This window comes from Rhopalosiphum padi, chromosome 3, assembly GCF_020882245.1.
Source record: "Rhopalosiphum padi isolate XX-2018 chromosome 3, ASM2088224v1, whole genome shotgun sequence".
In the NCBI taxonomy this organism is placed as follows: domain Eukaryota; kingdom Metazoa; phylum Arthropoda; class Insecta; order Hemiptera; family Aphididae; genus Rhopalosiphum; species Rhopalosiphum padi.
Genome location: NC_083599.1, coordinates 24,703,227 through 24,721,478, shown reverse-complemented (window position 1 = coordinate 24,721,478; position 18,252 = coordinate 24,703,227). Strand labels below are relative to the sequence as shown.

Sequence of the window (18,252 nt, the reverse complement as noted above, 5' to 3'; positions counted from 1 at the left end):
GTTTTTGGACAGTTTTACGGGCAATACAATTGGACAAATTTCCTAGGCTAGGTACATAAGAAACAAAAATCTAATTCTGGTGAAAATAATAAGCAATATTAAATATAATATATTTCATTTTTACATTTTAATAATTTACATTACATACAAAAAACACTTAGGTAATTACTATTTACATTAATACTAATACCTAACTGTGAATATATTTTATATCATTTGAAGTTTTGAATGTTAAGCTTGAGAGCTGATATAACTAGACCCCCAATTACCATTTTTCGTATTTATATTTTTTTTTTTTATTCATTCAAAAAAATAAAATAAACCGGGCATGGGACGGGACACAGTATCACACCAATTGATAACTGATAGCTAGACACTCAATTACAAATTTTGGCATATTTTTATTATTTTTGAATTCAAAAAGAACCATGTGGCATGCGATGGGACAAATTTTTACACCGAATAATAACTGATAAGTTATAGAAAAACTGATAACTCACAAATACGGTAATCGACTTAATTACATTTTTAGAGACCAATTTTTAGACAATAACCGATCACTATACCCTACCGAATTTCCAGTAAAACGATTTTCACTTAACCCTTTCGAAGGCGACTTCTATAAAACGGAATCAAGTTTTACCAGTCACTAGTTACTTCTATAAATTATTTACTAATTTACTATAACTAATTTTGTAAAGAATAGGTACTTTTAAAAAGTTTTTACTTCGAATACGTATATTCAAATATAAAATAAATATCAAAATATAAAGTTTTAGATAGGTACCTGTGCATTTAATTTTTGCATTTTTTCTTATATGTGTTTAAACTTAAAATTATATTTTGAATAATGCATAACTAAAATAGTATAATAACGTAAAGATACGTCTACGTTAAAAATGATTTTACGATTAATTTTGCATTTTTTTATCTAACGCCCATAATGGATTAACAATAGCTCAAATGCTCAATGCACAATACCTCAATAAGCTCAAATGCTCGAATATATAACGTTGACAGAGGATCATAGGATCATGTAGTCAAAACCGCGAAATCCCGAAACGGTATTTTAAATAAATTAATACCATAGGCGCAAATTCAATATAAAAACTGAGCGTGCTTAAGCTCTTCATTTTCCGTGCATAGCGTTGGATCGCTGCTGAATGTGATATTATAAAAAAGTATTTGAGGGTGCTAATTTTAAAATTGGGGATGCTAATACAGTAATACACCCTAAGCGCCTCCTCTAATTGCACCTATAATTATATATACCTATGCCCTATTATGGACTAAACTTATTACTTCTATAGCTCAGCTATATTATTACAAGCGAGAAAGATTCAGTGGAAACACATTTTATACTGTTCCCTAATGATATAGTAAATTTCAAATGCATTTCGTACTAACACCAATAAAGTAATAAATGATACATGTATATTCAATATTGTATCTATACTAAAAATATTATTGCTAACACTAATAGATTAATGAGCTGGAATCCAGATAACAAAAATCTTCGTTTTGAGTGTTGTATTTACTACTTATACAACACGTATATTTCACACTTGAACCTGTTTAATATCTATACGGCTATATACGCATTAATTATGTATTGATCGATATGATCACCAAATTATATACCTATTTCCTACCTATAGGTACCTATATATTATTAATTTCTGTAATCCTCTGCGATTATTATACCTAAACACCTAATAAGTATAATAAATTTTGTATATTTAGCAATGAAGTTTAATGTACTAAATATTAAATTTTCATTTTATTTTATTTTTTTCATTTTTCGGTAATTAACTGTTTTTTTATTGCATTGTACCTTTTGTACCTTATGAGTTATGATATATAATGTATGTATCAGCAGGTGATCAGTATTATAATAAACACGGTAAAAAATAATCAAGGTAAAAAGGTTCACAAAAATATGGTCAGAATGGTCAGATATACGTTGTCTTTAATTAAATATTTTAAATACCTAATTGTGATAAAATAACAAAAAAAATTATACGTTTCACATATTGAATAGATCTATCGCAAAAAAAGATCAATTTATATATTAAAAAAATATAAATGTCTCGACATCTTATTCTATATTCATATAATAATATAATATGCACCTATACAATTTTTACATATTTTTAATATTTTAAGATAGGTATTGATATTAAAAAGTGTTTGATAATAATATATTTTCTTAAATTATCAATTATCATCTTTTTAGTAACTTCAAATAATGAAATATAATATATTATATACTTTAATACTTTATATTTTTTTCTATTATGAAATTGTGTACCTATTTATGTGTACTGTATATAGGTGTCTATTATATTTATTTATGTGCATATTGGCATATTGCATATATTATTTTTTATGTAATTTTCTATGTATTTGTTGACATAAACTCCAATATTCAACAACACATTAAATTAATAATTTACATGAGTAGGTATTAAAGGGATGGATTTATGATGTTAATTGACATTTTCAACACGTTGTCATTTTCAATGACATTTTAATCACAAATAAACGCCAATAAATAATACAGCCGATAACGTTTACAGTTATATTCAAGTACCTGCAATATTGTTTAAATATTGTTAAAATATAATTTTGCTGTGTGGGTGAGAGTGACTACTCAGAGTGTCGTTTTAAGTCGTTTTGTTTTCAACAATTTTTACTTCGGTGTTTGGTTGCGTTTGTACCGTGTGGCGTGTACCATTTATTATTATTTTATGTGTTTTCTGTTGTTACCGTCATTGTCAACCGTTTGACACCGTCGTTAACTATATCCATTCGCGACTTGATAACTACAACATCACCTCAAATACCACCCACCATTCACCCTTTTCCGCCTACCATTCACCATCATCTCGCGACCATCACCATCTTCATTCTTCACGTATCGTTATTTTGATATTTTTATTTATTATATAATATATAATGGTGTCTAATTTAGTAATATTATTAGTAGTTATTATTTTTTTTTTTATAAGATATAAATAGTCCCTCTATCGGCCGGCATACTTTTGTGACCATTTTATAATATATATAATATAATAACCTATCTATTTGGTTGTTAATGTTTTATACAATTATTATTATTTATTCAATATAGTACTACGCCAATGAGGTAACTTAGCAAAAATGTATCATTTGTTTTTATTTCTTTTATTTTAATACATACAGTCCACTTTTATCCCAAACAGTAGGTAATCATTTTAACCAAGATTTTAACCAAATACAATAATGAATGACGGTATAAAATCTATTTTTGTTTCATTGGATTAAACAATTAATTGAATATATACAGGTCCATTAAGACACTATATATCATGGTTGAAGCCAATTTTTACATTATTATTTGTGTTTCAATAAATTCTCTTTTAGGCTTTAATTTATCTTTGTTAGCACCAGAAAACCGAACAACCTCTGTTTTTATAATTTTATAAAGAGAAATGTAGGCATAGATTGGTGAATTAGATGTTATAATCAATAGCAGCATCTTCACATTCATCAACATGACAACATCAACTTTTAACTTGACTACATCAGGGTACTCGTTGGCGAGTTCTTCAATGAACGGAGCCATTAATTTGCTTGGACCACACCTTTTGGCAAAAAAATCGACGATGACTAATTTTTCTTCAACATCAGTCAATTTAGTTTCCAGGTCGACGGCGTCGGTGACGAATTGAATCATTTTAAATGTCGGTGGATTCGGCGGACGTACTGGACGTGTATCGCAATTCGGTTTCGGCAGTGGCGATGGCGAACTGGCGACAGGTTCACCGATAGAGCGTACCTACTTGGTGCGGATAGCGTGTAAATCGTCGACCGCGCTGCAGTGATGTGTAATAAGAACCGCTACAGATAACAAAATATTATTCTAATAAATACATAATAATATAACATATTACATAGAATTGCCATGATGGCACAAACACTACCTATCAATATGTACATCTACATATTTAAGTAGGGTAGGTATAATAATTTAAAAATATAATCTAATGCGCAGACAATTGCTAGTTCAGTGTTATAACACAAATTTATATTTATTTTATTTACACTTTTAATTTTTATATTATCCTAAATAGATACGTATTTGTAAAAATTTATATTTGAACTTTGAATACGCATTTATTATTTATTTTTAAATCAATAAAATGGTTATATAATTGTTTACTATTATTATTTTAATTATATTGATGAATGGTGATATTTTATAAATACCAAATATCTTAATTCTGATTACCTAAATTTTATCAGAAATATAAAAGAATATTTAGACAAAAATATATTTATCGAAAAATACGTAACTTAGAATCGAATAACATTAGATACTTAAATAGTTCAATGTCATCTTAATTTAAGTAATGTGGCCTCTCACCCCTTAACTTATAAGTTATAAGTACATACCTACTTGAAAAGTTGAAATAGTTGAAAGGTTACTGGTTATGTTAAAAATAATTAAATAAATATGCCAAATACGCCATTAGTCTTGTTATAAATAAATAGGTAGTAATAACTATAATCACTCCTATTATAAATTTATAATATAATACTATATAAATTATAAAATATAGCACCCATATTTTATTATTAACTGGCAAACGGAAATTAACTTCTAAATTCAGAAAGTAAAATCGAAAATATTGATTTGAAATTGTTCTACATTTTTGCATTACAATTATGTATATGATAAATGATAATATTTTAGTTTTTAAACTAAAGAATGAAAATTTAACTCAAAATTCCTCACAAGTTTTTCATATCCCAATTAAAAAATATTGATAATATATTAATATATTATATGTTAAATTTTTTTAGAAGTATTTAAGTTTACATTTTTGAAATAAATAAGTCAAAATCACAAAAAATGATTATTATTTTGTAGTTTTTAAATTTAACTCATTAAGTTTGAAAATTTAATAAAAGATTCCTTATAAGTTCTGACTGTTTAGAGTAAAGCCACAAAAGTATTTTATTAGCGATTGCAATTAGAATGTATAAATATGACTACTCGAGAAAACAATTTTTATAATTTTGTGATTCAAAAAATATTAACTGTAGGACCTTAAAATATTCCACTATTACAAACTATGAAGTTATAAACACCTAATGGTAATTTTTAAATATATAGACTAATTTTAAGCTATTTATTGTAGCCATTTAAAATTTAAAAAAAATTTTTCGTTAAAAACTAAATTCAAGCTCAAAAAGCTTGAAAAGTTAATTCTAAGTTTAAGAACCCAAATGAATAATTCTAATATTGCTATTTAAAAAATATTAAAAATATATTGGTGCTATTTTTTTTTTTATATAATAGTGTTTAAATTTTGATAAAATTCATCATATATATCTTATATATCTATATTATAATAAAAGTTAATAGTTTAGGTTTGAATATTGAATACTAATTTCTTCAGAAATAAGTAGTTCTAGCTGTTAACTATAAAAATATAAAAATTATTAATGCTCATTAGGTAGCTCATTATTATTATTTTTTATAGACATGTTAAGTTGAAATTATGATAATATTTGATATTTAAACAAAAAAATAACAATTGTAGATATTATATACCATCATCTATCAACTTATATATTTATTTATACTGAACTATAAACACTAACTAACTCTTAAACTTTGTTGCATTTTTGTTTATTATGTTTGCCACCATTATAATACAACAGATGTGTGCCAATTAGCGAATAAAAATCTGATTTTCCGCTAAAGTGATATAAAAACTGTATTCTATATCCTCCATGCAGTCCTTCCTATACTTTATACTTATAACTTATGTTAAAATATTCCGTATATTATACTAAGCATTGCTCACATACACAACACATATTTGTATAGATACATTATAAATATTAAGTAAACATTTTTAAATTATACTGTATTCGTTTATTAATCAACAAAAATATAAATATTTTTTTTCAATTATTATTTTATTCAATCAACTGCATTAATATACATTGCAAAATTTTTACTTTATATTTCCCTTGCCTGACATCAGTGGCGTATCCAGGAGAGGGGTCGCAGGGGCCATGCCACCCCCTCGTTGCCCGTATTTACTATATTTTTTGTTTTAAAGATTTATATTTATTTGTATACACGAATGCGCACTACAATATGTCTTATATAATTTTAGACAATGTGTGCTCCCTAAAAAACAATTCTGGATATGCCACTGTCTGACACCACTAATATATAAGCACTCATCTTACTTTGTACTTATTGCTATTGCGATACGCTATATTTTAGGAATTGTCATGTTTAGTAAAAAAAAATCTGTTAGCAGGAAACATATTATACAGTTCAGCAATGTGCATCATAACAAAATTGACCTATATATTTTAACAATTTGTGGTATCTATACATTTGTTAATCAGTTTGAATTCTGTAGTGATTCAGAGGAAACCCTATAGGCTATATGTATTCCCATATTGGATTTGACAGCGATGTAATATTAAATAATATTTCAGCTTTCATCCACATATTTGAAGTTTGACATTCAAAATAAGATTGACTCTATAGTATCTAGGTATTTAGATACTAAAAATATCAATTGTATAATACGAATAAAAAAATATGAGCCATAAAAAATAAAATAGATATTAGTTAGATAAGTATCTTGAATAAATTAAAATTTTTTTTAAAATCAATTTAAAAAAATTGAAGTCACTGTTAGGTCTTTGTACCTATATGAAATGAATAAATCAATGGTCTTGCAACACGCACTAACTATTTGTTATGTAAAAATTAATAAATTATTAATAATTTTATACATTTTCAACTTCAAAATAATTAGCAAAGAGTGGATTTGTCAGGCTAGGATAATTAGTAGGATATATTATATTATTACCTATATTTAAATTGTAATATATCATTATTTTACGTGATTTCGTAAAAAATTAAATTTCACACACTCATACAATTTTTTCTATATTGTCGCTTGAATTTTATTTTACAGTTATTTGAAGAATAAATTATGGACAACCTTGTATTGGATTTTTTAACTTTATGTATATATCACAAAAATTTTATGAAGATGATGTTTACTTAAGAGTTAAGAATTCCTTACAAATTTTTACGATTTAGACATATTTTGTAAACATTTGAACTTTTAATGCTTATAAACAAAAATTGTGACAAACGATTTTTGATTTTTTTTTACTACGATAAGTTCAACTTATAATAAACCTTTTATTAAATTTTAAAGATTTTTTGGATAGCCAAATTTTTTTTATCGGCATTTTAAGAAAAAAAAACTTAAAAAAGTCAAAAATTTCAATTGTCTATAAGTAGCTTAAAAATATTCTAAATATTTTGAAAATTTAATCGTAAATAGATAATGCTAATATAAACATTTGGTGAAAATTTCAAGTATTTACAATGGTTCGTTTTTGAGTTAACGCAAAATCAAAAAATCGATTTTTTCAAAAAGTGCAGGTTATGCGTAAAAATTCCCGTTTTCCGTAATTTTTTTAGGGTTTTTCCCGACGCTTTTGAAAACTATTGGAAATTTTTTACTTTTGACCCCCCAAAGTACCAACTAGATGAATTTTCCTTTTCAAAGAGGGGCTGAAGTCAATAATCGAAGCATTATAACTACTCCAAAAAGTGATGACAGACACAAAAAAAAAAAAAAAAAAACATACATCATTGTAAAATCAATACATTCATCACTCCGTTCAGAATCTAATAACCGTAATAATTGAAATTGTCGTATGTTTTTATAATGGCTTACTATAAATGTTAACATTTTCAAAATATATAAACTTTTTTAAATTACTTACAGAAATTTCACATTTACGATTTTTTTTGTTTTATTTCTATGAATGTCGATAACATTTTCCCTCGGTAAAAAAAACTTAAAATTTAATACAAATATTTTAAGTTAAAATTTTTTTAATTATTTTGTAGTTAACAGTTCATTAAATAATAAATGATAAATGTTAAAATATTTATAGCTATGAGAATGGTAGAATGGTAGCTAGCTCGTAAGTAATCATAACTCATAAGTCATAAGTAGTTCATGTTGAAACTAAAATATTGTATAATAATATAATATAATTTATATTTTAGATATATTTAAATCGATGTAGCGCCGTCAATATTAATGAGTACACAATAAATATCGCATTGATGTAGTAGGTACGACGTAGGTAAACATATAATATTATGTACCTTATACTACTACATACTACTTTTATGTAAATATCAATATAATAACTTTATATTATTTTACTTTTATATTCCGTAGTTCGTAGTGTTCGTACAATAGTTTCGTTTTATTATCGCTTTTTATCGATTTTACGTTTAAGTGTTTGACATTAATTATTCTGTTTGAATGATATATACAATATACGTGTGCGGTGTGTATTCGTAGGTGTATAGCATATTACATAACAACGTGATGTTTATTAATAACGAGAAAAAAATTATATCTTAAATTCTAATAAATCGACTACGTTCCATTTCCATTTATATTTTATTAATCTGAAATAGACGTCATCACAAAATAAATAATTTAATAATATTATATATATATATAATTCGTTATCGACATAATATCGTTTTTATTTTTGATATTAATGTGTTTACCAGCTTGGCAACTCCACTACCGACTCCCACGAGTTGATTCTTCGCATTGTGTCTATTGTGATTTCGTTATTTCGTATAATACCTATATTTTATTATTAAAGCATTATTGAAACACAATAATAATAATATGTAATGTATGCGATAATAATAATAATAATAATAATAATTTATCACTGTTGTTATCATTAGCGATTAAACTTGTCTATGGATTAGCCCATTACTCATATTGTCATATTATTATTATTATTATTATTCAGGGTTAAAGAGGCATTATGACGGAATGACGGATAGTGGCCGTACGTGGTAGCGGTAGCCGGTAGCTGATAGACTAGTACTGACTTGCTTCACCGGACTATCGCCCGATATTTCTCGTCACAAATAAAATCGAACGAACGTGACATTTTTATCACTGTTTTGTTATTATCGCCATCGTCATCGGATATTATAATTGTTACACATCGATTTTCGGCTGACTTCCAGAGTCCGCGACCGAGACCTTGGCCCCTGCAATCGCCCAGGGACCACGTCCTGAGATGTTTCATAGCAGTCGGTGTATATCATCAATCGCTGTTGTAGTACTGCTGTAGTAACGCCGCGATAAACACGGCAGTTATGGAAGGAAACGATTTCTATTTTCTCAACAACAAAACCAAGACTACACCGATTGAGAATGACTACAAAATATCCAATAACGTACTTGGACTGGGCATCAATGGCAAGGTGGTGCAGTGTTTTTTCCGTCAAAACTGGTCAAAAGTTTGCGCTTAAGGTAATATTCGACCAATGTAACATGTCGTACAACGACTTCAAAGTGTCTGTTATCGTTCCTGTTTTCTCTATTTTGATTTTTACAGGTTCTCGTTGACTGTCAGAAAGCTAGGAGAGAAATCGATCTACACTGGAGAGCTAGCGGTTGCATAAATATAGTCAATATAATTGATGTATATGAAAACCACTATATGGAACAGAAATGTTTGTTGGTTGTCATGGAATGGTAGGTTATACTTTATACTATACTTATTATAAAATACATTCTTTAAAGTCTAATTTATAATCAAAGCATTAAAACAAATATTCTTAAATAAAATTGAATAGTACCTATACCAATTTACAATGTTACAAAACTAAATTACCTAATAGCAGTTTTCAAAAAATAAGACTTATAATATGTAGAATAATAATTTCAATTGTTCAAATCCCATGATATGCAATTAGTGTTGCATTATATGTATTATATGTGTTGTGCCATATTATTTGAATAAGTCGTTTTGTGGAACTATTACCTATTTGTTGATGCAAAAGGTAAACTCTGTGTACTAATGTTTTGTGAGTTGAAAATTCACTATTACTAATTTTATTAAATTTACTATTGTTTTTATTCAAAAATTTAGTATTTTAATATTAGGTTAGATTCTGAAAAATAAAAAAATAAATATTATTTATTTTAACTATTATTTCTTTGAAAAAAAAACCAAATTATTTACTTAAGTCTAATAATTATTAAACCATTGTATCTTTTTTATTTTCAATAATAACATTTTAAGTTACTTAATGAACAAAATAAAATGTTGGTTATGTTATAAAAAGTTAATAGATGTATAACTTGAAGCCTTAAAATAACTTCATTAATATTACAAAATTCCAACATAAAAATTATGGTGTTTTTTTTTACTCTATTTAAAGAGTCCTTTAGAGTTTTATATTTTTGGTCGAAAACAACTTTTCTATATTTAATTGACTCTGCAACGCATTATCTGAAAATAATTTTTTAAATAGGTACCTATTAATATATTTTAATATTTACTTGATTCATGATAATGGTCCAGATTTTAATGTCCTAAAACTATTAAGAAATAGTGAAAATGAATTTTAACTACAATAATATATTTAAAAAATTTCCACCTTTTATATTTAAATTTTTTTGGTATTATTGCTCTTATTAAAAGAATGAAAAGTTTTAATGATTCATGTTTTGAGTGTTGAGTGGCTAAAAAAATAATTTTTGAGGCTGAATTTATAATTAGTTTTATGTTAAATTTTACTCTTTTTGAGTATTGAACAAATTACAGCCATTAACTGCATTGTAGATAGATACATATGTTATAAACTTATTAAAATTGTAAATAGAATAATTATTAATCAACAAATGATTAAAATGGTTGGTACCAAATGTGTTGAGTTAACATTTTGAATTACCAATTATTAAACAAAATTATCTAAAAATGATATACATATATATATATACAATACATTTGTCTGTGTAACATATGTTACATTAGATAATATACATGAAACATTTAATTATTATTGCTTGCTTTTATTAATTTTAATGTGCGACAAGTTGTAATAATGATGTTCTCAGTGGCATGACAAAGGCTCTATGAGACCTGGGTCTCTTGGTCGGGTGAGTGGTTGTCGGGATATGCCATGTTAGTAGTTGGTACACAATTTATACCTACAGTTATATTATTATAAATGTTATGTACATGTAAACTATTTATAATCAAAGATATTAGGTATAGCTATTAGGTATTACGTATAGCTATTTTTAATACTGAAAAATTTTAAACGACAATTTTGGAGGTGGGTGCTCCCTAAAATTGTTTTTGTCTCATGAATGAAAAATGTTCACGCCCCCACTAATTGTTCTAGATCAGTAATCGGCCGCATCAGGCCCATTGTATACGGCCCGCTTTAAATTTTAGAACAAAAAAATTTTTCTTATAAATTTCATTATTTGAAAGTTTTAGATAGTATTTTTTTTTCATAGTAAATAATTTAAGAATATAAAATTTTTATTTATACTCTTTTTAATTTGTGAATGTTAATCAAATTACTCCATTTACTTAATAGCGATACTGATATTTATAAAAATTGGAAATATATTTTACTTACAGAGGCGTTATTGATTCTTTTTTAAGTTTTTAAATTTTAATGATATCTTTACTTACATAATCACTAATGATAGTTTCATGTTTCATTACAAATATGCGGAAATATAAAAAAATTACATTTAAAATCAATGAATAATGAAACAAAGTTAGGTTAGTATTCATATTTGCATAGGTCCAAAAAAATTAAAAAGTTGCTATGTTCCATCTCTAGTTATTTACTTATATCTAATAATATTTATAATATACTATAACTTATAAATTTGCTATAGTAGAAGTTTAAGAATATTAATTTTTAATTTATTAAAAATATATAAGTGTTACCATTTTACGAATAACTTACTTTTTAGTCTTTGAATATCTGATTAATGGTTTTTAACTTTCTTACATATTTAATATGTAAAATTTAATTTTCACACAACATATTTTTCAAAGTTTATATCTTTGATTTATGTCTTGCAAATAAATAAGCTGATTAATTAAATTTTTTGTCTACAATATTCTCAAGCTAATCGGTTTTAAGTTGAGTGTAGTAGGTAATTTGGAGATACAATTTCCTTTTCTTATTATTTATTTAATTACGAAATCATATATGATTTTTTTATTAGGTTTCCTATGTGTAAAGAAAAACTACATAGATGTGTTTAAAAATGGGGTATGTGATTTAAAATATCATAATGTATCAACTGAGATTAGAACACTGTTATTCAAATGTTCTTATCATTACTTTCAAAATACATCACTATTTTTTCAGCAAATAAATGGCAAAAACTGGGTCCTACCCACCATCATTGTAACATGATATACAATTTTTCAAATTTGAATGTCCCACTATAATATGTGATAAATTCAGTATAAATTGTTTATAATGAAATCAATTATAGTAACATACTAGATTTAATAAACTTGTTATGGTATTCTTAAAATAATTATAAAGATATATTGATTTTGATTTTTGTTAAACTTAAACAAAAATTTTATTTATAATAACCATACAATAAACAAGTCAAATTATCAATGGTTTATGACAATATTTTCCTGGTCTGTTGAATGTCATTTTAAGTAATTTATACTGTATATGTCAGCTATATTATTATTTATATTAATAAGTTATTTAGTTTTATTATTTTTTCTGTTACAATATATTTATATTAGTTTTGAATAATAAAGTGAAAATTTAATATTTAACAATACATTTTTTAGCATGGAAGGTGGCGAATTATTTCAACGTATACAAGATCATAATGAAGGAGCTTTTACAGAAAGAGGCAAGTTTGATAAATTTATATTATTTAATTAATAATTAAATTTAGTTAGATATATATATACATGTTTTACATTTATGTAATGAATTCATTTTGGTATTTATAGAAGCAGCACATATTATGACAGCTATTTGTTCAGCAGTCAAGTATCTTCATGACCTTAATATTGCTCACCGTGACTTAAAGCCTGAAAATCTTTTATATTCTAAACCTGGTAATAAACTTTAACTTAATTCTTCTAGAAATATTTGTAAATTATATTTTAAACTATGTAACAACTGTTTTTTAAAAAAATTTTATTCTACTCAAACAACACATTACTTATTTCAAATAATTATTGATTTTATTTTCTAAAATAGGTGCTAATGGAATTTTAAAATTAACTGATTTTGGATTTGCCAAAGAAGTATCACAAAAAGCTCCATTAAAAACTCCATGTTATACACCATATTATGTTGGTTAGTTAACATAAATAATTATTAAGGTAAAAACAATTACCTATATTAATTTGTTTATGTATTTGTTTCAGCACCAGAAGTTTTAGGTCCAGAAAAGTATGATAAAAGTTGTGATATATGGTCATTGGGTGTTATTATGTATATATTGTAGGTGTACTTAAATAAATTATTTATTAAAAAAAACTATATAATTTCAATAAAATAATAAATAATACATTTGAGCACTAGTGCAATTCAGGTCCATTTAATTCACTAGTAGAATCGTCTAAATTAAAATGGTATTAAAATAAATATACAATAGTGTCGGGGTAATCCAAAGAGAATTGGAGAAAGGATCCCTTCCGTTTGTTTGATTACTGTTACAAAATTGTCTCGGGGGGGGGGACGTTTTTATGTACTTTTTTCTGTAAGAACTAAATCACTATAAACAGTGTTAACTATTAAGTATGTCATGCGACTAACAATTTTTACATATGAAATCTCAATAACTCACACGCATAATATGCAATTGTAATAATCGTTACGATTATTATTTTATTGGTCTACATAAGTATAATAATTGAACTGTAACGATATACACTCTAAGCCTTTTGGATTAGCCTATGTTCGGATTACCGTGACGCTACTGTATTAAAAACATCCTTATGAAATACAAATTATGTCCTTTTTATACTTCTTTTTAATAAGTTATTATACTTCAATCCAAGCCATTTAACTATAATCTGTGAATTGTAATGTATAAATACAGGAATGGCTTTTGGATACTGACTCACTTAAAGTTCCAGTTTAAATGTCTATTTTAAATTTTCTTATATTTGATATTATTTTTAGATCTCCTCTACTCTTTTATAAATTCCTAGGTACACCACTGTATAAATAATAGTTTTACAACACTGTTTGTATACTGTAAATCACTTAAGCACATTTTTAAAAAACAATTTTGTTCCAGATTGTGTGGTTTCCCTCCTTTTTTCAGTAATCACGGGCAAGCTATCTCGCCTGGCATGAAAAATCGAATTAAAACTGGACAATTTGACTTTCCTAGTCCCGAATGGAATAATGTATCTGGTGATGCTAAAACTTTAATTTCAAGTATGTTATCTGTTGATCCATCAGTTCGTCTTACCATCAATGAAGTTGTGCAGCATAAATGGATTGCAGTGAGTACTAAATAATGTTTTAATTCAAGATAAATAATATTCAGAACATTTGATTTGTTTTAATAATTTAGAGGTATACTGAAGTACCCCAAACACCATTATATACTGGAAAAATGTTGAAAGAGTCCGAAGATGTGTGGCCTGAAGTACAAGAAGAAATGACCCGGTCTTTAGCTACAATGCGTGTAGATTATGATCAAGTCAATATAAAATCATTAAATACTTCTAATAATCCGCTATTAAACAAACGACGAAAAAAAGCTTCAAACAGTGCATAGACTATCTAATAATATAATTATTTTCCAAATTATTTTCTATAAACTGACCACTTCTTTAATACTCATGTCTTAATAACTTTTGTTGGTTTTTATTTTATGTATTTTTACCAAAATTTATATTTGTATCACTATTTATTTATTTGTAGTTAATTATTATACATGTAATAGCACTCAAAAAAATGTAACAAAAAATATCTTTTTCTTTAGTGAATCTTGATAGAATTATTAAAATTATAAAAAATAATGTCATATACATAAACATTAGTTAAAATATTAATATATAAATTATATCTGACTTCAAGGATAAGAAAAATAATTTTAAAAGATTTTAAGTTGTTTAAAAATAATATAGCTTGCAAAATTTTGTAAAAAATATTATATTTTAGAGACAATGAATAAAAAATAACGAGATTAAAAATCAATATTTAAACTAATTATAATATTTCATATTATAAGCTATTGCAATATTTTTAACACATAAAATTAAAACAAAAAGCTATCACTCATTTTCTATCGATATCTATTTAAAAAAACAATTAAATCATAAATGTATCTTTATTTATTTGAAATTTCTAATATTGTTGATAAAAAACTAAAATATTTAATTTGTTATAATTACCTTAGTGAATGAAGACTGTATACGTGTGAAAATTATTGCAATTGTTTTCCACTTCTTTAAGTATATTTTTTAAAGTTTTTTTTTTTGCTGAGTTTAATATATGTTTGCAAAGTTTATCCGAGATATTCCACTCATTACGTTAAAAATATGTTAAAGTGAATAATGTACAAGTATTATTAAATGTAAACTGTATAACTATATTATAATTTACTCGAACAAATTAAAAATAAGTATACTTATATTGAATTATTATGAAACATACAAACTTTTGATGCTTCATTATGATAAAATAATAGACATATTAGTATAATTAAATTAAAATAAATAATAATATGTAAGAATGTCTATTCTATATCGGTTGTGATGGAATATTATTTTAGAAGTTATGATTTTCTATCTTTTTAATTGTAATTTTTAATATTCCTGATTCAAGTTTATTTATACTTCATAATAACATAAGTTTTATTTTGATGTGTTTGATGATTGATACATTTTTTTATTCACATATTGTAAATGGTGCATTAAGATAATGTTATACCCGTCTTTCTATTTTAATAGGCAATATAGCAAAATAAAAATTGTGATGTCTAGAATAATTTGTGTTGTGTTATTTTGCTATATTGCCTATTAAATAAATGGAGACAAAATATGTGGTATAATTTCTTTCTTAAATGATACTAATTTTAGAAGAATCATGTTTGAATAATTACAAAAAATAATAGTGTCATTCATAATTGACCATTTAATCAGTAGACAACTTTAATTTTTAATAAAATGTAAATTTAAGTAACTAATTGAATTGTGAATGTAAACTAAACACCATGTATGTTAAAATTGTAGATCAAAGGTGTAATAATTATTTAGAAATATTATTAACTAGTATGAACTGTAGATTATTTAAATGTATAAATAGTTTTATACATACTAAAATACCTATACAAACTATTAATATTTATCTATTAGTGTAACTACAAAAAATATTTATTATTTAGTGGTATTAAGTTAAATACACAGAAGTGCATTGCAACTTAATAATTACACTCATGTGTTAGTAACTACTAAGAACAATTAAGAATATTTTTATACACTACTAATGATTTAATGGAACTTCTTTATATGAATTGTTAATATTAGATATACAATGATTAAAAAGTAAAACATTCATTGTCAATTAAATGTATTATTTTTAATTTAATATATAACTAATGTTCCAATAGTACTTATTAAAAGGTCTATTATAAAAAATATAAATAATACTGTTTTTTATTTATACACCAATAACTCTTGTAAGCGTCACACTTTAAAATCTGTAACTATTTTTTGGTAATGTTATATCTATGTTTTGGTAGTACAGGATAGAAAATGTCCACTTTGATAAACTACATCTTAATGACTATTAACTAGTAAACTAATTGAGTAGTATGGACTTAATTTAATGTAGGATTTCAAAATACTTTTAAAAACATTGTATTATTACTGTGGTTTTTATATTAATATGTCATTAAGTTGTAAATTATAAAATATAATTATTAGTTTATGATACCAATTCATAGTGCTCAGTTTCTAAAAATAATTTTAATGGATAATAAATAATTGATATAATCAATAATTTAAAGATTAAATACAAAATATTAAGTTTTTGATTGTTTAAACTAAATCATATAAATTATATTTATTAATGGATTTGATTAATTAGTAAATGAGTGTAAAGAATGTCAAGCTTTTGTTTTTTCATTGAACTAGTTTAAGACTAAGTAGGAACTTACAATTAGGTTATAGGTTTTATAATTTAAAACTCTATAAATAAAAATTGATGATCTATAATCATGACCACTGATTCAAATACTTTTACCATAAATTATTTATAAGAACAAAATTACAATTGACCTCTATATTTGTATTCAAATTTTATTTTATATTATATAATATTATAATGATGTTTTTGCATGTTTGATCATCTTACACCAGCCGACCTTAATTATTAATATGTCATTTAATTTATTATTTTATTTTTAATGCACGTAGAATATAATACTTATATTTTACTTATTTAAATACATACATCTATTGTTTAGCGTGCTGCTGCTAAATAATACATAATAGGCAGTTATATAATACACTAAGCATGTATAGCCTATGCACAGATACCTAATATAATAAATCAGTGAAACAATTTCCAAAAAATTATCTTATTATAATGTTCTACTGATTGATGATTGGTTCTAATTGGTATCAAGGAATTAATTTAAATTTAATTTTGATCAAATATAGACTTAAAGTGACCAGACTCAATTTTTCTCAAAATACTCTCATTTTTTTTAAATTTCACAGGCTTTTAAATAATTTCTTTTATAATATTATAGTATTTTAATAGTTAATTAATGCAATAGTGCATTAATATTGCGTAGCGTAATTTTATCAAAATATGAATGATTCATTGCTACGATTGTACATTATACATTTATACATAATATAAATAATATATTTTTTTGAAGAACTACAATTTTGTATGTACTTTTTTAGATCTTTATATCTAATACCCATAAATATAGTATTCAGCATAAAATTAAAATATTGTTATTTGTTACACATTTATTAAATACTATGTAACTAGTCATAAGTTGAATTATTCAAAGTGTTTATAACTCTTCCTCCCTCACATTTAGTCCGATACTTCAGTAATTCGTATTTTATTTAATAAACTTATTAAAAAGCATAACTTTATTTATTTAATAATAGTAGATGTGTAAAAGAAAATATATTATTTTGAATTTCTGTAGGTATGTAGATATCAATAGAGTAATATTGTTTTTACGCATTTCAAAAATATTTTGACTAGTTATTGTTGAATATAAAATGACTGATAAGTGATACATGAATTTGCAAAGGCTATTAACATCCAATAGGATGAATTTATATTGAAGTGTTTTATCTAGCAGATAGTAATAC

General features: G+C 24.8%; 1 protein-coding gene and 1 pseudogene across 1 annotated transcript; one reads left to right on the top strand and one right to left on the bottom strand.

Annotated features, from left to right (window-relative positions):
- Positions 1-3,375: 3,375 nt before the first annotated feature.
- Positions 3,376-3,869, bottom strand: LOC132926757 (thioredoxin-2-like; annotated as a pseudogene).
- A 4,949-nt stretch (positions 3,870-8,818) lies between these two features.
- LOC132926756 (MAP kinase-activated protein kinase 2-like) lies at positions 8,819-16,093 on the top strand. The gene is given in 9 exon segments (XM_060991148.1): positions 8,819-9,373; positions 9,375-9,401; positions 9,487-9,626; positions 12,727-12,791; positions 12,895-13,002; positions 13,148-13,246; positions 13,318-13,393; positions 14,196-14,406; positions 14,478-16,093. Coding segments are annotated over 9 exon segments (1,062 nt in total). The 5' UTR covers positions 8,819-9,244; the 3' UTR covers positions 14,685-16,093.
- Positions 16,094-18,252: the final 2,159 nt, after the last annotated feature.